General features: G+C 40.7%; 4 protein-coding genes across 6 annotated transcripts; 3 read left to right on the top strand and 1 right to left on the bottom strand.

Moving 5' to 3' along the window:
• Positions 1 to 445: 445 nt before the first annotated feature.
• LOC129853413 (calcium-binding mitochondrial carrier protein SCaMC-2-A-like) lies at positions 446 to 7,324 on the top strand. Its single transcript, XM_055919420.1, has 10 exons — positions 446 to 710; positions 2,220 to 2,346; positions 2,479 to 2,566; positions 2,691 to 2,805; positions 4,164 to 4,322; positions 4,982 to 5,134; positions 5,334 to 5,441; positions 5,624 to 5,791; positions 5,879 to 6,029; positions 6,196 to 7,324. Exons 1-10 carry the CDS (start codon positions 552 to 554, stop codon positions 6,378 to 6,380), a joined length of 1,413 nt encoding a protein of 470 aa, XP_055775395.1. The 5' UTR covers positions 446 to 551; the 3' UTR covers positions 6,381 to 7,324.
• A 515-nt stretch (positions 7,325 to 7,839) lies between these two features.
• Positions 7,840 to 9,816, top strand: LOC129853411 (palmitoyltransferase ZDHHC12-B-like). 2 transcript variants are annotated; one of them, XM_055919419.1, is made up of 5 exons: positions 7,840 to 8,036; positions 8,291 to 8,424; positions 8,529 to 8,609; positions 8,752 to 8,918; positions 9,062 to 9,816. In XM_055919419.1, exons 1-5 carry the CDS (start codon positions 7,940 to 7,942, stop codon positions 9,375 to 9,377), a joined length of 795 nt encoding a protein of 264 aa, XP_055775394.1. In that variant the 5' UTR covers positions 7,840 to 7,939; the 3' UTR covers positions 9,378 to 9,816. The 2 variants fall into 2 exon arrangements, with proteins under 2 accessions (XP_055775394.1, XP_055775393.1); XM_055919418.1 differs by having other exon boundaries at positions 7,841 to 8,036; positions 8,520 to 8,609.
• On the bottom strand, positions 9,755 to 22,410 carry LOC129853407 (serine/threonine-protein kinase N2-like). Of its 2 annotated transcripts, none has more exons than XM_055919413.1 (19): positions 17,760 to 22,410; positions 17,328 to 17,469; positions 15,368 to 15,522; positions 14,924 to 15,146; positions 14,659 to 14,805; positions 14,284 to 14,393; positions 13,903 to 14,046; positions 13,720 to 13,795; positions 13,441 to 13,621; positions 13,118 to 13,259; positions 12,857 to 12,946; positions 12,670 to 12,761; positions 12,364 to 12,540; positions 12,138 to 12,200; positions 11,977 to 12,053; positions 11,710 to 11,852; positions 11,408 to 11,515; positions 11,168 to 11,248; positions 9,755 to 11,023 (listed from the first exon to the last, which is right to left on the bottom strand). In XM_055919413.1, exons 2-19 carry the CDS (start codon positions 17,458 to 17,460, stop codon positions 10,820 to 10,822), a joined length of 2,346 nt encoding a protein of 781 aa, XP_055775388.1. In that variant the 5' UTR covers positions 17,461 to 17,469; positions 17,760 to 22,410; the 3' UTR covers positions 9,755 to 10,819. The 2 variants fall into 2 exon arrangements, with proteins under 2 accessions (XP_055775388.1, XP_055775389.1); XM_055919414.1 differs by having other exon boundaries at positions 15,368 to 15,519.
• A 536-nt stretch (positions 22,411 to 22,946) lies between these two features.
• Positions 22,947 to 26,931, top strand: LOC129853410 (protein SET-like). Its single transcript, XM_055919417.1, has 8 exons — positions 22,947 to 23,249; positions 24,378 to 24,435; positions 24,530 to 24,672; positions 24,768 to 24,871; positions 24,980 to 25,093; positions 25,376 to 25,546; positions 25,883 to 26,020; positions 26,111 to 26,931. The coding sequence occupies exons 1-8, from the start codon at positions 23,177 to 23,179 to the stop codon at positions 26,129 to 26,131; spliced, it is 822 nt and encodes a 273-aa protein (XP_055775392.1). The 5' UTR covers positions 22,947 to 23,176; the 3' UTR covers positions 26,132 to 26,931.
• Positions 26,932 to 27,743: the final 812 nt, after the last annotated feature.

Below are 27,743 nucleotides of genomic sequence, written 5' to 3'. Positions count from 1 at the left end.
AACACATAAGATGATAAAAGGCACGTCAAGTTATCTCAGAATTCCTAGAGTTGTATACATTGTTACTAACAGGCTGAATAATAATTCAAGGAACATTCCAGTTCAAGGAACTGCTTGTCTGTTCTGTCTAAGCTGGACATTCTCAGAAAGTTGTTATTATGATATGTTGGTTGAACTCAGGCCATCTTTGAATGTATTTGCCATTATTCAGTCTGTTCTGTTGGTAGAATCCATCAACTTTGAATGACAATATAGAATGACAAACAATGATTAATTCTGGGGGGTCATTGGCCTTGATCTTGCGTAAAGGGCGCAATGGAATGATACAGTGGTGGGTCGAGCAAATTACGTTACGGAGTAGGGGAAAAAATACATCGTAGGAGCCAATGAAATAGGTCTGTTTTTAAAAGGGAGTGGTTTCATGGGTTTCTATAACACAACGCACTTCCTTACCGGCATTTTAGTATTAACACGCGAAGTTAAACAGTCTTTGGTGTACTTACTAGCTATTTATTTATTTATTGTGGAACGTGTTTACCTTTACTTTAAATATGCTTGGCCTGTGCCTTTATGTGCCTGTTCCGAATTCGGATGCGACTGAATTCGAGTATTTTGAGTCCAATGGACTACCATCGGAGTTGAAATCGCTCTTCAAATTGAGTGTGTTTCTACCTTCACAAGAGTTTTCTACTTATCGGAAATGGAGAAAGGTAAAACTTGCAGTATATTATTTTACTTACATGTCTTTATGCTTCGGTGGGGTTCACATCAAGTTTTACATTTTGACTGTTGGATTTGGCTATTCCTCAAAATTACACATTTTTGTAACGATCATGCTGTCGTAGTTTCCTGTAAGTACAAACCCCTTCCTGTACTCGCGGTTTGTCACGGTTTCCACTAGTTACCACAGTCAAAGTGGCCTATAAAGTAACAATTCATAACTAAAATGTACTTTTTGGTCTTAATTTAAAGTTAGGCATAAGGTTAGCAGTGTGTTTACAGTTGGGTTTAAAATGACTTTTAAAGAAATGCATTTTAGAAATGGGCGGCGTTTATGACTTTGGCTATGCGTTTGTCAAAAGGAAAAGTATAAACGGAATCTTTGGGATGTCCCAACTCACGTCATTTAAAACGGTACGGATTGGGATAAATTTAGGGTAAAAGTAGGGGTTAGGTTAAAGATAGGAACGTCCCAATGATCCCAGATAGCACTAACCTTAGTCAAACTCTACACCTACTCAGTGCTCCCATGCAATTTAGTTCACCTATCTGAACATAATGTTAAACATAATGACATAATGATGCGCCTTAATATATTTTAAAAATTAATTACTTCATGAAGGTGTTTAAGTTAATTGAATAACTCAACTATTTATCTTCAAAAGATCAAATAGTGCATAGATGGATTATTATTGTTTGGCTACACATTGATGGTTCCTAGGGCTTGCAAATTAAAACTATTGGCCTGCAAGACCCTCTTATTGATATAATCAATGACCTGGAGCCCTAAACCATCAGATTCAGGGTTGCAAATTAGCTTGAAGAAATCACTGGAAGATGATGGAATGATTAAATAACTGCATGCAAGTCTTGGCTGGAGCTTCAAGACCCCCAAGACTGTTTGACCCACTTATCATATGCAAGGCATGGTGTTGATTGCAGAGTTTGGTGTTATGGTTTGAGCCCTCATGTCTTCATGTCTTCAGGGGTGGGTAATAGTGCCTGGTACATCTATCTATATCCTGCAAACTCACACTAAGCCTGTCTACCTGGTCTAAAATAGGGCCGGTGTTGATATTTGATTTACTGTATTGAACTACAGTATGTGACAGTGTTCCCATAGAGTACATTCCTTCTATCCAGCCGTATGTCACATTTGACAGTGAATGTAGGACAGGTTAGCCTAGATTTGAGTCAGCATGCTTTCAACATATGACCTTGGTGGTCTTTGCCTCTCAGAGACATTGCTGAAATGGTTTGTCGTGACTGGACATTAAGGTGATGACACCATCGAGAATGAAATTATTCACACTTTACCCTCCTTCCAGGTGCTTACAATACATTCCATTGGTATTGTCCACCTCCAGAAAAGCCCCCAGTCTAGGCTTTACTACAGTTGATTGATTTTCAATGGGCCCCTCTATAATGTCTGATAATAGAAAGCAGGTCAGTGTGCCTTGCCACTGTTGTTGACCATTTGGTTTTGTTTGCCTCTGCAGAAAGCAGTGAAAAGTGCAGATAAGGACCTGAATGGGCAGATGGTCTTCGAGGAGTTTGTGAACTATTTGCAAGATCATGAGAAAGACCTGAAACTTGTCTTCAAGAGCCTGGACAGAAGGAGAGCTGGTATGCAATTATCCACAAATCAGCTGTTACAGTTTGGGGACATGCCTTAGCTACCACACAATTCAAATGTTTTGTTCCGATTTAGGTGGAATTCTGATTGGTGATGAATTGTCTTCTTCCATTGTGATTCAGGTAAAATATATTCTAAGGAGATCATGGAGTCACTCCAGGACCTTGGTGTTCACATATCACAGCAGCATGCCGAGAAGATTCTACAAAGGTAAGATATTAGGATGGAGCAGTGTTCCCTTAAGATTTTGGTCAATCTTGTCGGTATATCTTTTGTTACCAGTTTGATTCATATTCTCAAGAGTTTATGGTTTTGTTTTCATCTTTGTCAATAGCATGGATAAGAATGGCACAATGACCATCGACTGGAATGAGTGGAGCAACTACCCTCTGCTACAGCCCAAAGAGAACAACATCCCTGAGATCACCCTCTACTGGAAACATTCCACGGTGAGAAGGGTGGTTAGGACAGGGGGGGGGGTGAACTAGCTATCCAGCAAGCAGGGAACAATTCTATTTCACATTAATTTGAGTACACTCTGTATCCACTGACTTAATCCCTGAAAGTTCAAATTTGTGAATGGGGATGTTAATCCTATTACATAGATTAACACTGTGAATGGACGTGCGTCACCAGTTAAGTCTTATTAGTGTTTAAATAGGATAGGAACGCTCTGAATGTAATGTCATGATTTACATGAATCATGAATTACCCCCTTGTATATCAAATGTTGATTACAGTTTTAGTTATTCCTTGTGTAAAATGTTTCTTACGTTTGTAAAGTGCTAAGAGGACACTCAAATTATCCCCTCGGTATTCAGAACCACTTTCACAGGACAGTGTGTTCTTGGGAGGCATGCGGGTGGGGTAATGAAATACAGTATGTCTTAATAAGAAAAGCCAGCTTTAAATCTTAGCCTGTTTACCTCTCCTATGTGTCAAGAGCTACAGAACAACATTTGTAAGCCGAGCTGGGGCAAAATATATTCAGAAGCATTGCTTGGAGATGGGATGACCACCTAAAACAAAGGCCAAAGAAAATGTCCCACGGCATTCACTGAAGTCACTTTGGCCTGACCATCTCATGCCAGCAGTGTTACTCACACTAATATAACATGATTTTAATATCAACTTGGCGATCATTAAATACTTTTCAGCTGGTGATTCGTCCCTGGCATGGTAAAGCTTCAGGGGGATAGAGCCTGTACTCTGGCAGTGGCTTTGCAAAGGCACCTCTGTAGGGACTTGTACCCAAAGCTATGTCTAGAGTGGGGAGTCTCGCTGGCTGACTCAGATTGTCATTATGTAATAGATAGCTTTTACAACAAGGGAACATGCACTCCATTCTATACCCTTATAATATCAGCAGTCTGAACCATGACATCAAAGCACAAGCACCCTTATGTTCTCTCTGGTTTGATATCAGATTACAAAGAAATGTCCCAGAAATAACAGAGCAGGAAACAATAGAATTCAACTTGCTTCCTAACACAGAACATGAAGTAATCACTGACCTAAAGCCTCATGACCGGTGACCTATGTTTTGAGGGATGAGGGCAGACACACGCTGCACATTTCACTGTCAATACCACTCTTCCCTGTCCCAACATTTAGATGAAAGGTTTGTGTATACATGGGGCCTTAGAAATCACACACACTGAAAAATGTTCAGTCACCCCTTTTTTTTAATAGCTTGACTATATTTATAATTGCAAACTGCTCTTAGATAACTCCAGTGTCTTTTGGGCCAAAAGAGAAGCTAATAGTGTATAATAATACTCATGTTCTATATCTTTCTGCTCTCTAGCTCTTTGATGTAGGTGAGAATCTGATGGTGCCTGATGACTTCACAACAGAGGAAAAACTGACAGGAATGTGGTGGAGGCATCTGGTTGCAGGCGGAGGTGCAGGAGCAGTGTCCCGAACATTCACCGCCCCCTTAGACCGTCTCAAAGTACTCATGCAGGTAAGAAGCCCTTGATCTACTGTCTTAATAGATAGTATGACAGCCCTGTATTCCCAACAACAGTTTGAGTCCTAGTAATGGTACACCTAGCCCTCAATTACCTATTCATTGATTACCTATGAGCCATACATGGGTTAATGCGTACGTAAATTAGTGCCAGAACAGAGGGCAAGAGTCCTGGCGGCTGTTCGTTCCCACTGGCTCATTCAGCTGACTGATGTTAGTGACTAAGAGCCAGCACATCATCACTGGTGAGTTGTGATTGGCTGCATCAGGAGAGATTAGATCTGCTTTTACGTGATAGCAATGTGGGGATCAGTAACCCCTGATTGGCGTTAGTGGGTCTGTTTGAACAAGTCGTCTAGCGTCATCTTTGTGTTGGTACAACTGATACCAGAACACGTGACTTGTTCCACACTGACCCCCCCCCCCCCCGTTGAGCAAATATGTTCACATTCTCAAAGCCTATGCCTGATAACTGAATTAATGTTATGAGAATAAAAGGCCCGACTTTCATGTAAATCATTAATTTGCGTCAATGAAAGATGTGCATGAACATTTGAGTTAAGCGCACAGATCTCAATTCAGAATACGGCCCTAATTGTGTTATTGTTCATGTGACTTCTGTATGATAAACATTGATATTCTTTATTTGTCAGGTCCATGGTTCCAGTAGCAACAACATGTGCATCATGAGTGGGCTCACCCAGATGATCAAAGAAGGTGGGATGAGGTCGCTGTGGAGAGGGAACGGAATGAACATCGTCAAAATTGCGCCTGAAACTGCCATTAAGTTCATGGCTTATGAGCAGGTACTTGCTCCTATATTATTTTCTTAATTTAGAGAATTTCTTTTTTTTCTATTACTCTTTTTAAAATGATATATAAACCATTATTATAATTCCTTAATCTCAATTTCTGATGTAAGGACCAAGTTCATGTTCTAACCAGTGTCTTCCCCATCTTATTTTCTCCCCTCTCTCCTTTCAACTGAAAAACTCTCTGGCACAGATCAAGCGTTTGATTGGCAGTGATAAGGAGACACTTGGCATCCTGGAGCGTTTTGTAGCTGGCTCTATGGCTGGAGTCATTGCTCAGAGCACCATCTACCCCATGGAGGTGAGCAGCCATCAATCATCCCCCCTAGCATAGACCTGGAATGATTACATCTATTATTGTTGTCAGGATATAAAGGACAAAAATGCATGATTGATTTGCAAATAAGTTCGTAATGCCTATGTTTTCAATCTGATTACATGCCACCTGATAGATTTTCATAGTCTTTCATTTCTGAACACAAGGTTCTGAAAACACGGCTTGCCTTGCGAAAGACTGGTCAGTACTCTGGCATCTCTGACTGTGCAAAGAACATCTTTAGGAGAGAGGGACTGGGTGCATTTTACAAGGGCTTTATCCCCAACATGATGGGCATCATCCCCTATGCTGGAATCGACCTGGCTGTGTATGAGGTAAGAAGAGACCCGGAAATGACTTTACAAAGCTGTTTTCACTGCATTGTATGCTCCATTTGGAATTCTCTGACTTTTTTTCCACAGACATTGAAGAACTCCTGGTTAGAAAAGTATGGCACCAAAAGTACTGACCCGGGAGTGTTAGTTCTGCTTGGCTGTGGCACAGTCTCCAGCACCTGTGGTCAGCTGGCCAGCTACCCCCTAGCCCTGGTCAGGACCCGCATGCAGGCACAAGGTGAGACCTTTAACAATACACCTAATTTACACTGCTTATATTCTTTCAAATATATTAAATCTTCCTTATTTTATTGAGATGCAGTTATAAATAACTACCAGTTTTGCTGTTCCTTTGTATTCATCTTTGGCGCTAATGCTGACTGTGTGCCATGTCTCTCCTATAGCCATGATGGAGGGCAGCCCACAGATGACAATGTCAGGGCTCTTCAAACAAATCATTCAGACAGAAGGGGCCACTGGCCTCTACAGGGGCCTGGCCCCTAACTTCCTGAAGGTCATTCCAGCTGTCAGCATCAGCTATGTGGTGTACGAGAACCTGAAGATGTCGCTGGGAGTTATGTCGCGATGAGAAGGTGACTCACGACATCTGAATGGTTCAGCTTTGAAAGCTGTGTGTGTGTGATCCCTCCGAATTGAGGCTCTGATACTTGAGGAATCTCTGACACTTGAGGTTTGTGGAGCCATCTCCTTCTGTGAATGCCAAAAGATGGAGTAGAACAAGGGACAATAGAATGAAAAGAAAAGGTATCAACTCTGTGAGCTGAAATGGAGGGGGGCGGCGTCCCTCAATATTGCTATTTCTACTATTATTTAATAGTTTATTTTAGAAGATCAATTGTTGAATTATTACCAGAATTTGACAATGAATGTTGGTTAGCAACTCTGTAATTGGGGACCAATTATTGCTGTTGCCAGTTTGTGGTTTAGTGCCTCTGTAATAATGTTCCTGTCTCTCTTTGGTTTCACTCAGTAAATTAGGCTATGCAACAGTGCAAACTGCACCAGACTCATTAAGTAGAAACTACTTCAGTTATGCCCAATGCACAACAAATGTTTTTGACTAACATGATGTATTCAGACATTTTCCTTAGCATTAATGGGTTTTCTGAGTAGTTACTGGCTATCCCCCCACATTTGCCTGATATGAAAATGATATTCGTTAATGTTCCTTGGATATAAAGAATTGGGAAAAAGCACATGGTGATTATTTCCCATTCTCACTTGGTGCAGATAGACAATTTATAAACACTGCCATTTATTTTTGTTTTTTTATTGTCTGGGTATGACAGTTAAGAATGGCATGTCTGTTTTTTGTTCAGAACATAGCACTAACTGGCTTTATGTTCATAGGTTTGATTGTTATGGATAACTAACTGAAGAGCCATATTATGTACAAGTATTGTGGGTGTGTTTGCATAAGAAGCCAATGTGATCTTATTTTGCAATGTTAAAGAGCATATATTTGTAAATGTTGTCAATGCCAACCATGCAATAAATGATTGCTTGAGTCCATCCTGCATATTTTCACTTAATATATAACTAATAGTTTGTCCGTTTACATTTAGTTGTTTATTATGGAAATGCACAATAATTACTTCTGTGTTGAGTGCAAATCTCTGTATTTGAGCTCAAGTCAAGATCAGGAGAGTCTTGGTTGTCAGGACACTTAATCAATGTCTTTATACCTAAAACCAAATATGATTTTAGAGCTTTGAGAATATCGATGAGTAATACTAATGCACTTTAATTCATGCTGGAGACACATTTGAGTGTTTTGCATTAACTTTAGATTGAAACTGGGAATTCACTTCAACTTTTGTAAATAATAATTGAATTATAAAAATAAAAAAATGAACCATTTTGTACAATGTTCTTTGAGCAAATAAATGAAGTATTGTATAATATTCACGTGTATTTCTTGACTCCTCACGTGTGTATCCTTGCGGCTGGATGTTCAATAAGGGTATTTTATTAAAACGACTCCGATTTTAGAATTGACACCATCCTTTCCCCCCATTGATTTCAGTACTAAGTTTGACACAAACGACATGCAGTACCAAAACAGGAAGTCGCAAATAAAACTAGCTAGGTGACTTTGCTAGCTAGTGTTCGTTCAATCATGCAACGATGTTTAAAAACGTGTTTCGATCTGATTTTCTAATTAGGACCGCACATGTCATCCTAACATGGGTTATTACACTGATACTATTCTTACATGACACCGGTAAGTTAGCTTCTCTTCGAGGCGAACCATATTGATTAGCCATTTAGCTAGCTAACGTTAGCTTACCAGGCAACAGAGACTGGAGACTGTCACATTATGACAACAATGCTATTGATAGCTTGCAGGCTAGATAAAGTAGTTGCTCTCAGCCATATATTTTAGTCACAACGAATACAATAGTAATTTTAACAACACAATTTTCCACGTGTTGGATTTATGTGGTGTTTAAGTGAGTTTATATCTTGCCTGTAAAGATCTCCGAAGACAAAGCGAGAATGGAGAGTTGATGCAGCCTGTAGTGTTTTCCTTACTAGTCCTGCTGTCAGTGATGCTGTATTTCACTGTCTCTCTGATGGACCCGGGCTTTGTTCTTTCTGACAGTGTCAAGGTGAGCCTTAACCCCCATCAACCCTCCCCCAAAACCCCTTCTAATAAGATGTATTCCATACTGATGTTACATTATATTTGCTTTGAATGTGTGAGTATGCCCAGGGCTCAGGTGAAGAATTGGAGGAGATGATCCCTCAAAACCCCATACCTCGCCTGCGCCGGTGTGGCTACTGTCTGCTACAGGTAGAATACCATCCAGTTGCAGTTAGATCATTAATAACTTATAACTACAATCTTGGATCACAGATGAGATGACATATTGGGGGTGTGCTATGTTGTTGTTAGTATGTATGACTCCTTGTTCTCTCCTCTTTGTCTCAAGCAGCAGCCCATGAGAGCTAAGCACTGCCAGGCCTGCAAACATTGTGTGCGGCGGTTTGACCATCACTGTCCGTGGATAGAGAATTGTGTGGGTGAGAGAAACCACCGCTGTTTCATCATCTATCTGGCTGTTCAGCTGCTTGCTCTACTCTGGGCATTGCAGATTGCTTGGTGGGTGTGGGTGATTTAACCTGATGAAAGTAGCTATGAGGTATTATTATTGCGATGTAGATTAAATACTATTTGTCCCACATACACAATAGTTCTTGTTGTATTATTGATGTCAATATCATTTGATGTACTCTGTCTTTCAGGTCAGGTTTCCATTCTTCTGGCACTTGGAAACTGTGGCTCATTGTGAATGGGTTTCTGCTGGCAGCGCTGTGTGTTGTAGGTGTGTTGTCCTTGGTGGTGGTCCTGCTCCTGGGCTGCCACCTCTATCTGATCTCCATCAATTCCACCACCTGGGAGTTCATGTCTCGCCACCGGATCTCCTACCTGAAGAGCTACAGTGACGAGGAGAACCCCTTTGATCGTGGCATTCTCTGTAATCTTTGGGACTTCTTCTGCATGTGCCGAACTGTGGTGTGGGAGCAGGTGTACTACAGAGGGAGCCACAATCACGTCTGACCTCACTCTACAGACAACATGCCCATACCAGGCTATAGGATTATTCCAGGGTCGTGGCACTGCGTAGGCCTTCTATTCTGCTTCCCCCATCATTTAGATTTTTTGCAAAGTTGAAGTTGCTTAATGTTTTGATATTTATGTAATTCATGGTCCTAGGTATTTTGTATTGTTTTGTTTAACTGAGTGACAGTTTATCGTGAGTCATTGAGTATGCTATTTTGCCATGTTGAACTAATGATGTACTGTAATATTGAAAGGTGTTGATCAAAAATGTAATGCATTAACTTTAGTACTCTGTTTTATAATATGTTGAAGCGTTAGAATTTTTACCTGTATTCTTTGATAAAACTTTTCACTCTCATTAATTGGAAATAATGTATTCATATTTTTGTATTTATTGACATAGACAACACAATAAAACACTAATGATTTCAATGAATATGCATTCATTTTGTCTCATTTACATTTCTTTGTGGTAATCCACATACATTCATACAGTAATGCATAATTATTAGCAGCAACTATTGAACCGTTTTAATAGCAAAATAAATACTATTTCTATCATAATCAACTATCAGCCTCTCACTTCACAATCTCACTCGTTATTGCATTAAGTGCTCAATCCCACAATATTGGTTTATTCATAAATATGGCTACCTTATTTAATGGTTTCTCTCATGAAAATGTCTACATAAAACTAAGTTCACAACAAGTGTGCCATGCACATTTTAGTCACTCTAAAAATAATAATTTGGCTGGTAGGTAGAAGGTAGATATGTTAGTAGGAGTTAGTAGTTAAACACACATCGGTAGGGAATAACTGGACCCAGGTATGAGAACATGGAATTTTTCATCTTCACACAGAACAACATTTTGAAAAGACATATTGTAACAGGAATAAACAGCCTTTTTCATTTGCTCAGTCAAGGCAGTGGGCAAAGCCTCTCACAGTGATGCATAGAAATGGCAGCGTGTACCTCTCTGAAGGGAACAGTTATCTGATAATAGCAAAATAAGCAAAGGCCACAAAGCATGCTCAAATTCTGTCCACATTAGACCTCTCATCAAATCCTTTATGTTTCTTAGATGGCAGCCAATTTTATTTGAGTGAAATCCAGAGCATTACACACTAGTGTTAATGTTTGGATGTCACTGGGTACTATAAACAATGAAACAGTCATAGAACCTGGCCGTCAGACTAATTCATGGCACAGAAATACCAGGGTTGCATTCAAATTACTTTCCACCTGCAGATATCCCATATCCTGCTTGGTTGGGTTTGTTGATGATGGCTTTTGATGGAAGTGAGGACAGTCCGCCTCATCTACATGTACCATTGGGGCGAGCTACATTCAGTTATTGTCAGTTATGAAAAGGTTGTGCTATGGAACTGTTCATGCAACCGTTTCATGAGCTGGATGCAACCCTGGTCTCTGATTGCTTCATCCATGCAGGGCTGAGAAGTCAAAATCTGCGAAGGCCTCCTGCTGCTCAGGGGAGAGGCTGCAGGACACGGGAGGAGGTGACAGGATCGGCTGGAGACTCGTGAACTCGCTGTCAAAGTTACTGACATCCACAGACTCCTTAATTTTTGGCAGGAACGGAGGTTTCACTTTTTTAGCTAGCAGTGCATCCCAGTCTATAGTCTGTTTGTCAAATAGATACAGTGCATATGGGTTAAATTGCAAAATATAAGTTATTTTCCTACAAGCATCTCAAAGATAAGGTTGATGCATTTACAGTATATCTAAAAGCGTTGATTGAATATTATTTGATTTGAACTAAATTACCTTGAAGAATTTCTCTCCCTTGACTTCATTTGCGTCCCCTTCTCCGGCTCCCAGCCTTTTCTCTGGATTCCTCTTAAGAAGCTGCAGGGAGGAGGGGTTTGATTAGGGATCAGCATGTACAGACAGGGGGATGGTTCAAAACAAACACTGATATTTTCATTACAAAACTATTTCTGAACGGTTTCCGAATATATAAAAAATATGAGAGACAGAATGAGCAGAGAAAGGGGAGGTTGTTACCTTTTGAATGATGGAGATGGAGTCTGGAGAGAGGCATCCAGGATACTGAACATCATCATTAACTATGCTGTCAAACACCTCCTCTTCATCTTCTCCTGGGAATGGAGACTGGCACAAGATGGAGAGGGGGAAGCCTTTATTCTGATATACGACCACCAGTCATTGAAACTATAAAGCATTACATTTCTGTGTATTTGTGCTGTTATTATTGATTTGTGACTGTTTTTGTTGTTGTTGTTGTTGTTTACAAAAATCTATGACTGTGTTTTATGGAGTGTGTTTCTGGTCTGTTGATGACTTACTTCTCCAACAAGCATCTCAAAGATAAGGACGCCCATGCCCCACCAGTCCACAGCTCGTGTGTAGTTATCATCAGTAAGCACCTCAGGCGCCAGGAACTCTGGGGTTCCACAGAATGTTGATGTCCTGTCGCCATGCCCCATCCCTGCCAGTACAATAACAGATGGAGCAGCATTTAACTAAACGCTCACACACATACAATTTGTCATATGTAATTTCCACACATAACCACAAACCCTGTCGTGAGATATAATAAACCATAATTTTACCTTCTTTACAAAGTCCAAAGTCTGTGATTTTAACAAATCCGTCTGCATCCATCAGCAAGTTGTCTAACTTCAAATCTCTATGAAAAACACATGCAAATGAAATAAGCTGTAGCCAGAGCTGTATTAAGTGCTAGTTGATATGACTCATAGACACAACTCACCGATAAACTATCTTATTCAGATGCAGGAACTCTAGACCCAGCAAAACACAGGCTGAGTAGAACCTGTAACACAAAGAAAATACACATTTGCACTGTCCAAATTGTTTTTTAATGGCACATGCATGTGTGTGTGTGTGTGTGTGTGTGTGTGTGTGTGTGTGTGTGTGTGTGTGTGTGTGTGTGTGTGTGTGTGTGTATGTGTATGTGCTTGTCGGGTAAAACTCACCTGGTCTGCAACTCAGAGAAGACGTTATTATGAATGTGAATCATGAGGTCTCCTCCTGGTGAGTACTCCATGACAAAACAAACATGCTCACTGGTCTGGAAACAGCCGTGCAGGTTGACCAGGAAAGGGTGCCTCGATGCATTGATCATCTCGAAGATCCTCCTCTCACACATAAGACTGTGAAGGCATCAAAAAGAGCATTTCTTACTGTAAATAAGTTATTATCTGTGGGTATCACTAATGTATTTGTGTAAGGTGAGCAAGGCTATTCATTGTATGGTATATGTCCCAATAAAGAACATTAACCTGTCCACTTCATCACGGGTTACAATATCCCTCTTCTTCAAGGCTTTAATGGCATAGAGTTTTCCTGTCTTCTTAAACTCAGCTAGAAGTACCTGGATAGGGTGAACATTGGCGTACATGAAGCAGTGGGCTGTGCAAAATCATATAGTACTGTAATATAATGTCGTGTTGGCAAAAAAGTCTGGACCTTTCCAAAGTGTCCTCTTCCCAGGACAGAGATACATTTGAAATCTTCCATCTGCATCCTTGTTCTCTCTGTGTAGTTTTCAATGGAGGACTGAAAAGAGACAGACGGATATGCTACGAAGGTAGAATCATGAACCAATCAAGGCCAGTCATTTATTCAAATAGCAAGTCTACCAATGCACTATATGCACTTTACTTTAACAAGATGACAATAGACTGGAACCACCATTTTATGTTTAGTGGAGCTGGTATGGGTGTTCACCTCTTTTTCTGTCAGAGTAGGCATAGGTGGTGTTTTCTGTGCTGTTGACAACGTGTTGGGGATGTTTCTTCCTTGGTCAACGCTAAACGTTTTAAATGTTAAACGCTCCTCACTTATGTTAAGACTAATCACCGGCACTTCCCTGCAGATATAGAGAAACACAGTGATGGTCATATATTCAGGGAAATCATGCAATGATAAAGATATTACATATACTCCCATAACCAAATATTCTTATAAATACACTACTCAAAATACTTATTTTACTGTATCTACTAAGTTCGTAATTGTGTTTCCATGGGCAGCACTGTGTTCTTTCTCACCCTGGCAGTAAGGGGGTTAACCGAGTGGCCTTATTGGTAGAAGGTGGGGGGTTGACCACAACATCAGAGGAAGTAGACGGACTCAAAGTGGTAAAGGAACATTGAGGCAGGACACTCATCATCAGATGACCCCATGTGGCAAAGTTCATGTTCATCTGGGCAGCACGAAGGAAGTTCTTCCCTGAGTGGAGGGACAGGAACACCCATCAACACTTATCATCAATAGTAACTTGAGTAGGTCTATTTGATCTGTGACCACAGCCAGGTTACATACAGTACCTTTCTCTTTTGTGAAAATGCACCTTTGACGCCTTAGTTTGGGTTGGCGCTCAATCACAGGGTTGACAAACGTAATCTGCAAAGCCACCAGAAAAACAAGCAGCTTGTTACATATGGGTATCTGGTTGATCGACCGAACTCTGGCAAAGCCATCTCACATTCAGAAATATAAAGGAATCAGACCTCAGTGAAGAGTGTTCCCTGGGGCTCCAGGCACAAACACAGGGTATGTTGTTGGTTGTCCAGGAACTCTTCCAGGCGCAGGTACTTGACTGCACACATCACCCTCCAGTCTTGCCAGAAGACCCCAATCTCCAGCTCCCGAGACTGGGGGGCACAAAGATGAAATACATGTGCAATCTCCCAACTGAGAAATGATATGGTATTTTACCAATACAGACACTTTCAGACTATGTACAACAATTCCATAGAGTTCCCATACAACCAGTTATGTGAAGTACAATGGTTCCTCCTGGTGTTCAGTTAAAAGAACTCTGCCTCAACCAGTCATCTCTCCCACTTCAACTGGTTGTATCAATTGCCCACTCCATTGACACTACTTACCCGCTCCAGTTGGATGCTGAAGTTTTGTCTCCAGGCCTGCTTGCTCAAAGGTCTCCAGTGGGTGCGACCCACCACTCTGTTATCCAGTTTCAACACTGCACTTATCTCCACTGCCAGACAGAAAGTCTGATATTACTGTCCTATACTGTACTTCCATGACTACAATAACATTTAGGAGACATGGTTCTACAGGTGCAGTACTTTTGATATTCAAATGCAACAACCATAGCTTCAACACAAAGTCACTGGCCCTCTGGGCACTAACCCTAATACCATACAGACGCAGTACACTCCCCTGCAGAAGAGGAGGTAGTGGATGTTGAATCTAACACTAAAGAGCTGTGTAGGGCTAATGTCCTTTATATGGGGACTTACAGGAGAGGTTTTCTGTGTGATCAGGTTGGCTGTTGACATTGAAATCTGGTGGGCTCTCCAGAGAAGACGATCCACTGGTTATTTGGCCTCGTCCTGGCAGTGATTTCAGCAAGTCCTCACATCCCAGAAGCATGACCTCAAGTGTGCCTGTAAAATATTACATGTATCAGGAGAACAGGCCTTAAAATAAACATGATCATTCTGCTTTTACATCAGATCCATGAACAGACATAAAATACCTGTAAGTTTTGAAGAGAGTAGTTACCTGTTAGGGAGGCCGGCTTGAGAAAGGATGAGGAGGTGGAGGAGGGGAAGGAGCAAAGTAGGCAATTTTGCTGTTGTCCCTCCTGGGGTGGGGATACTGTAGGGAGACCCTTTTTGGTGACAGGCTCCCGGAGAGCCTCCTGAGATGACTCACCCAGGCGGTGATCCAGAGAAAGTCGCAGAAGATCTAGCTTCTGAGAAGAGTCTTGCACACGGGACCGGGCCTGGTAGAGAGATTTATGCATTTTCTCATATATGCATAGCATAGGCACAAAAAAAAAATGTTCTAACCAAGACTCTTTCCACTCTCAAACTAACTAATTGTACAAAATATTCATTAGTCCCTCTGAAATTATACTAATTTTGTAGGTTGTTTTTAGAATGTTTTCAAATAGAATTGTAAAACAATAAAAAATAGTTTATAGATACATCCTAGCTAGCCCACCTCAGCCAGGGCTAATTGGTCCTGGGATGGCAGCTCCTCAAGCTGCTTCACCACATCCCTGGCCACCTTCACCACCTCTGTCTCTCTCTGGACATAGTGTTTTAACTCAGCCACATGGATGTCCAGGGGATTTACACCCACTGGGGTACTTCCTTCTGGATCAATGATGCATGAGAAAACAGGCCAAGTTCAGACTTAGACTGCATAGAAAAAGCATTATAATATATCCTCACATAGGTAATACAGTTGTCATTTTCAGTGGTGTTACATTTTTCATAATCATACCAGCATATAAAATAGCAAGCAAAACAAACACTGGAACTACAGAGCATTGTAAAGTATTCAGACATTTTTTCCACATTTTGTTATGTAACAGCATTATTCTAAAATTGATTAAATTGTTGTTTTTTCCTCATCAATCTACAGACAGCAAAAACAGGCTTTTAGAAATGATTGCAAATTAATCAAAAATAAAACACTGAAATATCACATTTACAATAAGTATTCAGACCCTTTATTGAGTACTTTGTTGAAGTACCTTTGGCAGCATTACAGCCTTGTGTCTTCTTGGGTATGATGCTACAGGCTTGGCACACCTGTATTTGGGGAGTTTCCCTCATTTTTCTCTGCAGGTCCTCTCAAGCTCTGCCAGGTGGGATGGGGAGCGTCATGGAACAGCTATTGTCAGGTCTCTCCGGAGATGTTCGATCGGGTTCAAGTCTGGGCTCTGGCTGGGCCACTCAAGGTCATTGAGAGACTTGTCCCAAAGCCATTCCTGCGTTGTCTTGGCTGTGTTCTTAGGGTCATTGTCCTGTTGGAAGGTTAACCTTCCCCCCAGTCTCAGGTCCTGAGCGCTCTGGAGCTGGTTTTCATCAAAGATCTCTCTGTACTTTTCTCTGTTCATCTTTCCCTAGATCCTGACTAGTCTATCATACCCTGCCACTGAAAAACATTCCCACAGCATGATGCTTCACCATAGGGATGGTATTGGTCAGGTGATGAGCGGTTCCTTGTTTCCTCCAGACGTGACGCTTGGCAATCAATCTTGGTTTCATCAGACCAAAGAATCTTGTTTCTCATTGTCTGAGAGTCTTTTAGGTGCTTTTGGTATAGTGCAAGTGGGCTGTCATGTGCCTTTTACTGAGGAATGGCTTCCATCTGGCCACTAATACTGTAAAGGCCTGATTGGCGCTGCAGAAATGGTTGTCCTTTTGGAAGGTTCTCCCATCTCCACAGAGAAACTGTGGAGCTCTGTCAGAGTGACCATCGGGTTCTTGTTCACCTCCCTTCTCCCCCGATTGCTCAGTTTGGCCGGGTGGCCAGCTCTAGGAAGTCTTGGTGGTTCCAAATTACTTCCACTTAAGAATGATGGAGGCCACTATGTTCTTGGGGAAAATGTTCTGTACTCTTCCCCAGGTCTGTGCCTCGACACAATCCTGTCTCTACAGACAATTCCTTTAGACCTCATGGCTTGGTTTTGGCTCTGACATGCACTGTCAACTGTGGAACTTTATATAGACAGATATGTGTCTTTCCAAATCATGTCCAATCAATTGAAATTACCACAGGTGGACTCCAATCAAGTTGTAGAAACATCTCAAGGTTGATCAATGGAAACAGGATGCACCTGAGCTCAATTTCGAGTCTCATAGCAAATCTGAATACTTATGTAAATAAGGTATTTCTGTTTTTTATTTTTAATAATTTGCAAAAAATAAAACATGTATTTAATCAATTTTAGAATAAGGCTGTAACATAACAAAATGTGGAAAAAGTAAAGGGGTCTGAATACTTTTCGAATGCACTGTACCTAACAAATTATAGTAAGATACAATACATTAACCTATCTGATGGCAGTTCAATCCTGATAGCATTTTAAATTCTGTGCAAAGATGTGGATTGAGTTAACTGTATATTGTAACCATGATCACCTAACTAAACTGTACCATAAAGCTCTGACCTCCATGATTGGTGCTGTCATGGTTGCTGCTCCCATCCCCAACACCAGTCTGGGTGACTTTGATAATCTGCATTCGGATCAGCTCGATCTTGGAACGGCTGTCCTGCAGCATCTGCTGAGCTGTAGACAGCATCTCCAGATCCTGGAAAGTGATAATAACACTAACACAATGATGCGGAAACACACCCAGTCCAGTACAGTACACCTGAACAAAACCTGCTCCATGTTGATTGATCCAAGAAAATAAATACTCTGATAGTCTGTCTGACTCATAAAATAGTGGTGAATGAGAAACTAAAAAATAAGAAGCATCTGTGTAAGTCTCAGCTCTGCCAGTGTCCAATCTGAAAAAGGGGATGTATGAGCTGAAATAATAATACAAACATGCCTAAACCAGGTGAAAACAGTAGTATGACCATGCACTTCACTAACCTCGGAGCACTCCTGTCTCTCCTTGCTGAATAAGGGCTAATTTGTCATCCTCTTGGCCACAGGAGGGCTTCTCACATTGTACCTCTCCACCTTCACTATCCTTGAAAACACAACAAGTCCTCTGCTGTTGTTGTTACAGAGCATCAGTGGCAAACAAGCAGGCAGGGTTCCTCCTGAAGCTGCTTTACATCTTGTGAATCTGGTCACACAGCAGTCTTTCCTTGTGTTTGTTTTCGCCTCTCTGCTGACTGCTTTGCAAAATCCCTCTTCCACTGCATCCTGTTCGCCTCTTCTTTCTGTTACTAATCACTCTCTCACCCCTCCCTCTCTCTCTCACTGTGTTTTTCCTGTGTCGGCTTCCTGCAGGGGTGGCAGGGATCCCTCTGCTGTGCCAACACTGCTGTTAGTCTGAGTGCTGATGTCCCTGTCCAGGCTCAGCATTGGCCAGCGCAGAACCACATGTTCCTCTCTGTCACCAACCAAAGACAAACACAGAGACGCTCTCCACAGGACAGGCAGAGAGCATCCAGCTAGAGCCTTTCTAAACCCATTCCAGCATGGGGGAGCGCCTGGGACATACATCAAACGCTCCCGGGAGTCAGCTGCAGCTCTTTATGCAGAAGGACATGTCTTTAAGTCCAGTTTTAAATGGGATGCATGCAGTGTAATAATTGTAAAAATATGTGCACTTATAAAATAGCTTTATGTTATAATTTTTACACTATGCTAGGAGAAGTGTGGGATAAGATTGATGAGCACTGGGTGACAGATGTAAGAATGAGCAATGAATTATGATGTTCAGCTAAACGTTGGCAAGGCAGCCAGGGACCAAAATTAATTGTATTATGGACCATCAAATCAGGTGACCATATGGTTGATTTTGCAAATACGGGCACTTTTGGATGTTAAATGTTATTGAAAATGAAACCTCTTGAACTGCTTTTCATCTATCTGAATATTTTCTTCACTCTGTCTGGAAACAAGATCTAATATTGGCTGAGACCATTCTATTTAAGAATATAACAATATTTATTGGTTACCCCAAATACCAGAGGGAAAATGTCACTACCACCACGTCATAAGATTTGCTATTTTAGTTGAAAAGAAAATTACAGAAATTGTTCATATAACATTTCACGTTTTTTTAGATCATGTTTTTTTAACGATTTTGAAGTTTTCTTAATTATATGTATTCATCATGTCTAAATGTCCGTATATTCCTTGATGATACTCAGAAACATGTATTTACCACACCAAAATATCAATATTTTATATTATTTTAGAAATGAAGGTTCACATATTGGAAAAATCATCAATATCAATTGTAATTTAACACAACTTTTCCTCAGAAATATGTACCGTGATGGTAATGACTTAGCATTGTCGTAATGACTTAGCATTGTCGTAAATGTCCTCTGGTCTGATGAAACAAAAATAAAACTGTTTGGCCATTATGACCATTGTTATGTTTGGAAGAAAAAGGGTGACGCTTGCAACACGAAGAACACCATTCCAACCGTAAAGCATGGGGGTGGCAGCATCTTGTTGTGGGGGTGCTTTGCTGCAGGAGGTACTGGTTGAGGCAGGAAAATTATGTGGATATATTGAAGCAACATCTCAAGACATCAGTCAGGAAGTTAAAGCTTGGTCGCAAATGGATCTTCCAAATGGACAATGACCCCAAGCATACTTCCAAAGTTGTGGCAAAATGGCTTAAGGACAACAAAGTCAAGGTATTGGAGTGGCCATCACAAAGCCCTGACCTCAATCACATAGAAAATATGTGGGCAGAACTAAAAAAGCGTGTGCGAGCAAGGAGGCCTACAAACCTGACTCAGTTACACCAGCTCTGTCAGGAGGAATGGGCCATAATTCACCCAACTTATTGTGGAAAGCTTGTGAAAGGCTACCCGAAACGTTTGACCCAAGTTAAACAATTTAAAGGCAATGCTACCAAATACTAATTGAGTGTATGTAAACTTCTGACCCACTGGGAATATGATGAAAGAAATAAAAGTAGAAATAAATCCTTCTCTCTACTATTATTCTGACATTTCACATTCTTAAAATAAAGTGGTGATCCTAACTGACCTAAAACAGGGAATTTTTTCAAGGATTAAATGTCAGGAATTGTGAAAAACTGAGTTTAAATGTATTTGGCTAAGGTGTATGTAAACTTCCAACTTCAACTGTAGAACACACCATTCAAAACCTCAAAAAACAAAGATACATGCCTCAATAACTTAAGCATATTTTAGACCATTTTGGGATTCAATACATTAGGCAGAAATACATGTAAAAGGTTGGAAACACTGGTTGACATTAAACAAATTATTGTTCACTGGCTGCTGCCTATTGATTCAGACTCATGAGACGGGTGTGTGCTTACTCAAGATTAGGTTTTGCCCTTAACACACTCTATTGCTAACAAGAGAGCAAATTTCCTCCCAGACTGCGCCATCAAGCATCATATACCATTTTGTCACTGGATGAGGCTCAGGGACAAGACCAAGCACATTCTCTGGTTGGTACAACACAATGTCCTCTCTCCTTGGCCAAAATAATTAGTTGGCTCCCACAAAACTTATCGTTTGACTAGAGCGCATCTCTCTGCATCAACGTCTTGTATAATACCCGGGTAAGGGTCTTCATCATATTTCACAACACACCACTTTCAAATCAGTCCCTCATGTATGTCTGCTAGGAGATGGCTGTGGTGCTGTGCAGGTGGAAGTGGAAGGTTGTGCTTTGTCTGCTTCTGTATATTGAATTATTACGGTCTATGGGCCAAAACAATCACATAGATGTGGAGTCATTTGAGTCATTTGAGGGGCAGTTAGGTCATCATTCTGAAGCTGTAAGACTTCAGGTGAGTGTGGTGGTGTGTTCCTTGACAGGTATGACTCCATAACCACTATTTTCTAGATAGTTGATCTTCTGTTTCTTTGGTTTATTTTCTATGGCCTCCTTCTTTTCTTTTTTCTCGCTGGGAAAGTTGTGAGATGGATTTCAGTTCACCACTTTATTTTCTCTTGAGGTATCTTTCTTTTTGTTTCTTAAAAGATACTCCTGGTATCTTAAAGGATCTTGTTTGATTTTGTTAATATACACTACATGACCCAAAGTATGTGGACACCTGCTCTTCGAACATTTAATTCCAAAATCATGGACATTAATATGGAGTTGGTCGCTCGCCCCTTTACTGTTATAACAGCCTCCATTCTTCTTGGAAGGCTTTCCACTAGATGTTGGAACATTGCAGCAGGGACTTTCCTCCATTCAGCCACAAGAGCATTAGAGAGGTCGGGAACTGATGTTGGGCGATTAGGGCTGGCTCGCAGTCTGCGGTCCAATTCATCCCAAAGGTGTTCAATGGGGTTGATGTCAGGGTTCTTTGCAGGTCAGTCAAGTTCTTCCACCCCGATCTCGACAAACCATTTCTGTATGTCATTGTGTTCTGTAACGTTAAGGTTTCCCTTCACTGGAACTAAGGGGCCTAGCCGGAATCATTAAAAACAGCTCTAGACTATTATTCCTCCTCCATCAAACTTTACAGTTTGCTCTATGCATTTGGGCAGGTAGCGTTCTCATGGCATCCGCCAAACTCAGATTCGTCCGTCGGGCTGCCAGATGATGAAGCGTGATTCATCACTCCAGAGAACGCTCCAGAGTCCAATGGCAGCTAGCTTTACACTACTCCAGCAGACACTTGGCATTGCGAATGGTGATTTTATGCTTGTGTGCGGGCTGCTCTGCCATGGAAACCCATTTCATGAAGCTCCCGACGAACAGTTATTGTGCTGACCTTGCTTCCAGAGGCAGTTTGGAACTTGGTAGTGAGTATCGCAACCGAAGACACGATTTGTACGCGCTTCAGCACTGTGATCCCATTCTGTGAGCTTGTGTGGTCTATCACTTGGCGACTGAGCCGTTGTTGCTCCTAGATGTTTCCACTTCATATTAACAGCACTTACAGTTGACCGGGGGCAACTCTAGCAGGGCAGAAATTTGACGAACTGACTTGTTGGAACGGTGGCATCCTATGACGGTACCAGTTGAAAGTCACTGAGCTCTTCAGTACGGGCAATTCTACTGCCAATTTTGTCTATGGAGATTGCATGGCTGTGTGCTCGATTTTATACACCTTTCAGCAACGGGTGTGGGTGAAATAGCCGAATCCACTAATTTGAAGGGGTGTCCACATACTTTTGAATATATAGTGTATGTCCATGTCATCTCTTATAGAAAAATAAAATATAATACAATTAAAGTCAGTAACCATAGTACGTCATATAAATAGGCATCAAAATCCCTCAATCATCCTAACATAATAGAAAATGTAATGGTCTTATTTAGTAAATAAGTATTCAATTTCAACTAACCATGATCACATGTGTAGTTTGTGTGTCTTTGCAGGTCTTAATGTAAGTAAAAATGTATGAACTAATACATTTTGTCATTACCATCACATTCTGTCCTTAACATCACAGTTCATTATGTGGTGGTATTATTATGTGGTGGGAATTACATTTGTACAGTATTTGGTTATAAATAGCTGGGATTCTAGCATGCTAACTCCAGTTGAACTGCTAGCATACAATGTATCCTATATACACATATTTAAAACATAATTCAAAAAATGTAACATAATTTGATTAAATTATATCCTATTTGGTAATGTGAGTCTCCCTCCATGACATCCATGTTCTCCACTGTCGCTATTCATATCCATGGTAACCAAGTACACAAACGTTTGAAAAAACATTATTATCATGTCATTTGCTTGTCGTGGTGGCAATGATACAATACTGACACAAATATTTTATATTTTCCTTTCAAGCCTTTTTAAAAAAACGCATTACCAAGGACACCAAGATTTTTGCAGGGGTTATATATGTTGTTTTTAAAGTATATATCCACATAACCTGAAACAAATACATTTCCCTTTGCAGCAGGGTACGGTAGGTGGGCAAATGCGACGACAAAATAAATAGACTTATTTAAAAGTGAAACTGCTAGCCGTGATCATTTTAATGTACGTGATTATGTAAATTAATTCAACATTTTACAAACACCATGTTGATGTAAAATCCCGCCTTTTCGAAGTTAATCTCACCTATGAGAAAGCAACACTAGAACCCAGCATGCAGACTTGTTCTCGAGAGGCGGAGCCCAATCGGTTCCATTTGCTGAGGCGCGTTCGTAATGAAAGGGAGCGCGTGAGCGGGCTAGAGCTTCTTGGTGGAGTGTCTAAATGTGCTTGACTTCTTCGCATTATATTGTGTGGAGGAGCGCTGCACACGTTGTTATAGCACACCGACATCGTACTTAGAAATACTAATCTCCTGTTCGGGGAGAATACAAAACCAAATTTAGTATTCTTTCCCGAAGTCTGTTATTCACAGCTTGCGAAAAAAATGTCGGCACCGGCGGCAAAAGTGAGTAAAAAGGAGCTGAACTCAAACCATGACGGAGCGGACGAGACCTCCGGTAAGGAATGGCGGCCTCCAGTTCACCGCCATTTTCACTTCCTTTATTAGTTCTACCAAAATCTACTACTTTAAAGTAAAATAGTTCACAAACCGTAATTTGTCGTCTGTGGGCTTTTCACTATGAATCTGGCCGGTTTTAGGTGCAGTCAGTATTGTCTGTCGTGAGTGCGTAGTTAGTTCTGTCTCTAGCTGTTAACGCTACTACGTTAGACCGGTGATGGAGGCCATGTTACCTAGCTAGCAACATTTCCTAACTGGCTAACTAATTGTCCAATCAATGCATGTCCTGTTAAGTATTTTCGTTCTCAAGTCTAGTCGTTGCTACTATAAATACAATTACAAAACATTTGTTTTATAATAGACTGTATTTGTGCAGTTGACTGAGGAGTAATGTGTTTTCTATGTTGAATGAAATAACCGTGGCCTAGTGTTACTTTGTTGTTGTGCATATCCGCCATGATGAAGCAAGCCGTAACGCTAGCTAGTTTGCGAATGTGAAATTGGCAACATGGCTAACGGTAGTTAGCTACCATCTAGTGAACCACAGTTTTCGAGAAGAAGCCCATTGGAAGAGTTTAACGGATTTAACGATTGAGGGATATTTGTCTAACTTGGTCATAGTCTCGATGCAATGCGCACTTACCTAGCTATTAGACAGTGTTGGGGAAGGAGGCAGAGTGTAGTGTGCGGAGTCCCACATTTAAACCACGCGGCCATCCTCACTGTAGCCAGCAGGAAACGCCGTTTGCAAGCTGCTATGAAATCGCTACAAAAAGGTGCTGCTAAAACTCTTGCATTGCAATTAACTTGTTGGTTAAGATTTATATAATATTTCCGCAAAATGTTCACCCCTTTTCAGATTGCGAATCGTTAGTGATTAGCTCATGCAACCTATTGCAATGATTTTCCATCAATGGTCCTGGGAGCAGCAGCTTGTTGAGTGTCAATTTCAAAACCACTAGCTCGTAACTTTGTTACAGTTAAGTTACATATTTAATTCTTTGTTGGTAGTGCGCAGGAAGTTAGTTGGTAGTTTCTCTTTAATTTTGACGTCTGGTGAACACCAATGCACTGCACCGATGGTTTACAATATTTTCTGACATTATTGAACTTTGTTTCCTAATAGAAAAAGAGCAACAGGAAGCTATTGAACACATCGACGAAGTTCAAAACGAAATTGACAGGTAAGCCAGTCAAGTTAAAATGTATATGTATCAGAAAAACTAAAGTGTTTAACCGTGTGATAATGGTGCTTGATGTGCAATCTCTTTTCTCCAGACTGAACGAGCAAGCGAGTGAGGAGATATTGAAAGTAGAACAGAAATACAATAAACTCCGTCAGCCGTTCTTTCAGAAGAGATCAGAACTGATTGCTAAAATCCCCAACTTCTGGGTCACCACATTCGTCAACCATCCACAAGGTGAGCTTCAGCATGTCCCTTTGGGCTCTCAGGATTTTCCCACTGGAACCTAGAATATTCAGATTCTGACTTTGTTTTCTTGTTTGTCCCTACAGTTTCTGCTCTTCTTGGGGAGGAAGATGAGGAGGCACTTCACTATCTGACCAGGGTGGAGGTTACAGAGTTTGAAGATATCAAATCAGGCTACAGAATAGATTTTGTAAGTGATAATGATTGCCACCATATTGTGTTCACAGGATATTGCATTAATGTCTGGACTTTATAGCGTAACTTAAAATGTACTAAATTAAATTGACGTGTGTTCCAGTATTACGACGAAAATCCATACTTTGAAAACAAAGTCCTTTCCAAAGAGTTCCATCTGAACGAGAGTGGAGACCCATCCTCAAAGTCAACAGAAATCAAATGGAAATCAGGAAAGGTATTTCACGTTTGTATTTTCAAATGCTTGGTAATATTGCAGTCTATTAATGCATGGCATTTGGCAGAAACCAGTGCGTCACTTTCTTTAAAAAGTCTGTTCAACGTAATAGCGAAACACTGTACCTGAATGTTGTATGTACCTTGGTGATCAGAGCCTTTTGGTTTTCATGCCAGGTAGTTGTGTTCAGTATTTCATTTGTTTTGCTATGCAATCAAACTCATTGCTTTAAAACAAACAAAAACAAGATGGTTTGTAATCCCTGTGACGTTGTCTCTGAAGGACCTGACAAAGCGCTCCAGCCAGACACAGAACAAAGCCGGCAAGAAGAGGCAACATGAAGAGCCAGAGAGCTTCTTCACCTGGTTCACTGATCACTCAGATGCTGGGGCAGATGAGCTGGGAGAGGTTATCAAGGATGACATCTGGCCAAACCCCCTGCAGTACTACCTGGTGAGTGGTCTCCACGGCCTAACACCTCCCTCTTATCAATGTTCTCTTTCCTTTGAATGGGACTTTTATGCCCATTGTGCTACCTACTGTATTGTTAATTCTTTGGATGTGTCATTTTGATCGTTTAGTACTGTTCGTGTTAATATGTGTTTTTTGTTTTTATTTCACTTTGACCTGAGTTTAAGATTTCCGCTGTACCCTGTAATTACAACAGCAACCCTGTACATGTGACTATTAAACGTCTAATCTATTGTCTGTAAATGTCACCCAGGAGATTTATGTCTGCTATGTCGACAAAGAATGTATAGTTAAAAGGTTGGCTAATTTGATTGGCAGGTTCCTGACATGGATGATGAGGAGGGTGAAGGTGAAGATGATGATGACGATGAGGAAGGTCTTGAGGATATTGATGAGGAGGGTGATGAAGATGATGGGGAGGAAGATGAAGAGGAGGATGACGGTGATGATGGGGAGGTATGCCTTAAATAATTAATTTGCTCAATTCACTTTATTCAATAGTGAAATTTGTTTGCACAGTATTGATTTTTATTTCCTTTTGTTTAGGATGATGGAGAAGATGACTAAACCGGAAAGTTAGATAATCTACCAATACCCTTTGCTATTTCCCCCCATTTGGTTATCCACCCATATTTAGGAGCAAGATTTTTTTACTTTTATTTTGTGCTTCATTTCCTCATTCTGAAGCCTCTCCTGTCTGTGCCATGTTTCATTTTTGTCTCCTCTAAAACCAATGTCAAATTCCTGCCTTTGAATTGTCAGACCACAATAATTCCCACATTCATCTAGGGGGGGAACTACTAGAATAAGCAAGCCATCTTGTAGTTAAATGAATGGCAATTTCTATAAATTGTTCTTCCTGTTAAAGGTTGTGCGATTTAAATTAACAAAAGCCATGGTGCATTGACTTGGCACTAGTGGACCCCTCCAGTTTTTATACTTTTGTTCAGTTGGGAGTAGATCCATAAAAAAAATCCCCCTATGTGGTTAAAAGTCAACAGATAAAGTACTAGCTCATTCCTATCAGTTTTTGCAATGTTTGTGGTCAATGCTGGGGTAGGGTAGAGAGACATCTTAGGGTGTTGGGGAGGGTGGGAATTTTGAGGACATTACTATGTTTTTTTTTTTTTTTTTCATTGTATTGTTTTACAGACATCCGTGAGATTTGAAATTACATTTTTAATAAACAAAACAAAACTTGTTAAAAAAAATGCTTGTAAATTTGGGCCCCCACTGCTTCATGGAAAATGACCTTGTTATCTATCTCATGGAATTTGCATCTAATCACCATTTTATTTTCTGCTGGGGAAAAAAATGTTTTAAACTTAGTGTACAAGTTTCTTTGTTACAATAAAACTTAATGTGTACACGAATGTCTCATCTAACCAACCATAGTAGTCAATTGTAGTTATATTAGTTATCTAGAGCAAGAAACTAAATGATAAATGTCTGGTTGTTAAATCTAGAATTGTGGTACGATTGCAGTATTGGACCGGTATGTTAAACTCAGTAACAGTATCGATCTCAAATGTGCGTGCTTTGTGTATTACAATCACCGGAAATACATGCTGTATTATTGCCATTTTTTATTATGAAATGCAAAAAATAGTATCGTTTTTATAGCCAGGTATAATTTGTAGCTTTGAATGCAGTAGATGTCAACTTCTGAATGATTTCGGAGTCAGTAGTGTTGATGCAAATTTTTCTTGTAACAATCGATTAGTGACCAAGGCCACAAATGTCTCCTCCGATTCCTCAAATTCCCCTTTGGTTAAAGTCCTTGGCCATTCAATGGGTTGAAAGGCCCAACCTGGGGGGGAAATTACATTGTTACAAAACAGCATAAGGTAGAGCCATTTGATTTTGCAATTGTTGCCTACGGTTAGAATAGACCCACTTGCCAGACACGTTTAATGGATGAGACACGGAATCAAAATATATAATTCCCAACCCACCAAGGTGTGCGTTACATCGCGGACATGTAGCCACTGTCCAGGCATATCCCGGATACCAGGTGAAATGTTTGTCCGCAGGCCAGTGCTTGACAACGTCTGCCTTTCTGAAAGTCATGACTTCAAACTGGTAGCCCTGTGGGTTTTCGAACCGCTGGACGGGCACACTTCTTCAACAACCGTATCATTTCTATAGGAGAGCGCAAGTCGACTGTGGATAAAGTTGG

Source organism: Salvelinus fontinalis, chromosome 4 (genome assembly GCF_029448725.1).
Source record: "Salvelinus fontinalis isolate EN_2023a chromosome 4, ASM2944872v1, whole genome shotgun sequence".
Lineage (NCBI taxonomy): Eukaryota > Metazoa > Chordata > Actinopteri > Salmoniformes > Salmonidae > Salvelinus > Salvelinus fontinalis.
The sequence above is the reverse complement of the archived record's forward strand: the minus strand, read 5'-3'. Positions and strand labels throughout refer to the sequence as shown.

Coding starts and splice junctions, on each gene's coding strand:
- LOC129853413 (XM_055919420.1), top strand. CDS start 552: ATGCTTGGCCTGTGCCTTTATGTGCCTGTTCCGAATTCGGATGCGACT. Junction 2,567..2,690: donor GCCGAGAAGATTCTACAAAG/GTAAGATATTAG, acceptor CTTTGTCAATAG/CATGGATAAGAATGGCACAA. Junction 2,806..4,163: donor TCTACTGGAAACATTCCACG/GTGAGAAGGGTG, acceptor TCTGCTCTCTAG/CTCTTTGATGTAGGTGAGAA.
- LOC129853411 (XM_055919418.1), top strand. CDS start 7,940: ATGTTTAAAAACGTGTTTCGATCTGATTTTCTAATTAGGACCGCACAT. Junction 8,037..8,290: donor ACTATTCTTACATGACACCG/GTAAGTTAGCTT, acceptor TTGCCTGTAAAG/ATCTCCGAAGACAAAGCGAG. Junction 8,919..9,061: donor TGGGCATTGCAGATTGCTTG/GTGGGTGTGGGT, acceptor TCTGTCTTTCAG/GTCAGGTTTCCATTCTTCTG.
- LOC129853407 (XM_055919413.1), bottom strand. CDS start 17,460: ATGCTGTCTACAGCTCAGCAGATGCTGCAGGACAGCCGTTCCAAGATC. Junction 13,622..13,719: donor CATTTTCACAAAAGAGAAAG/GTACTGTATGTA, acceptor CCCTCCACTCAG/GGAAGAACTTCCTTCGTGCT. Junction 12,541..12,669: donor ACCCGTGATGAAGTGGACAG/GTTAATGTTCTT, acceptor ATGCCTTCACAG/TCTTATGTGTGAGAGGAGGA.
- LOC129853410 (XM_055919417.1), top strand. CDS start 23,177: ATGTCGGCACCGGCGGCAAAAGTGAGTAAAAAGGAGCTGAACTCAAAC. Junction 23,250..24,377: donor CGGAGCGGACGAGACCTCCG/GTAAGGAATGGC, acceptor GTTTCCTAATAG/AAAAAGAGCAACAGGAAGCT. Junction 26,021..26,110: donor ATGACGGTGATGATGGGGAG/GTATGCCTTAAA, acceptor CCTTTTGTTTAG/GATGATGGAGAAGATGACTA.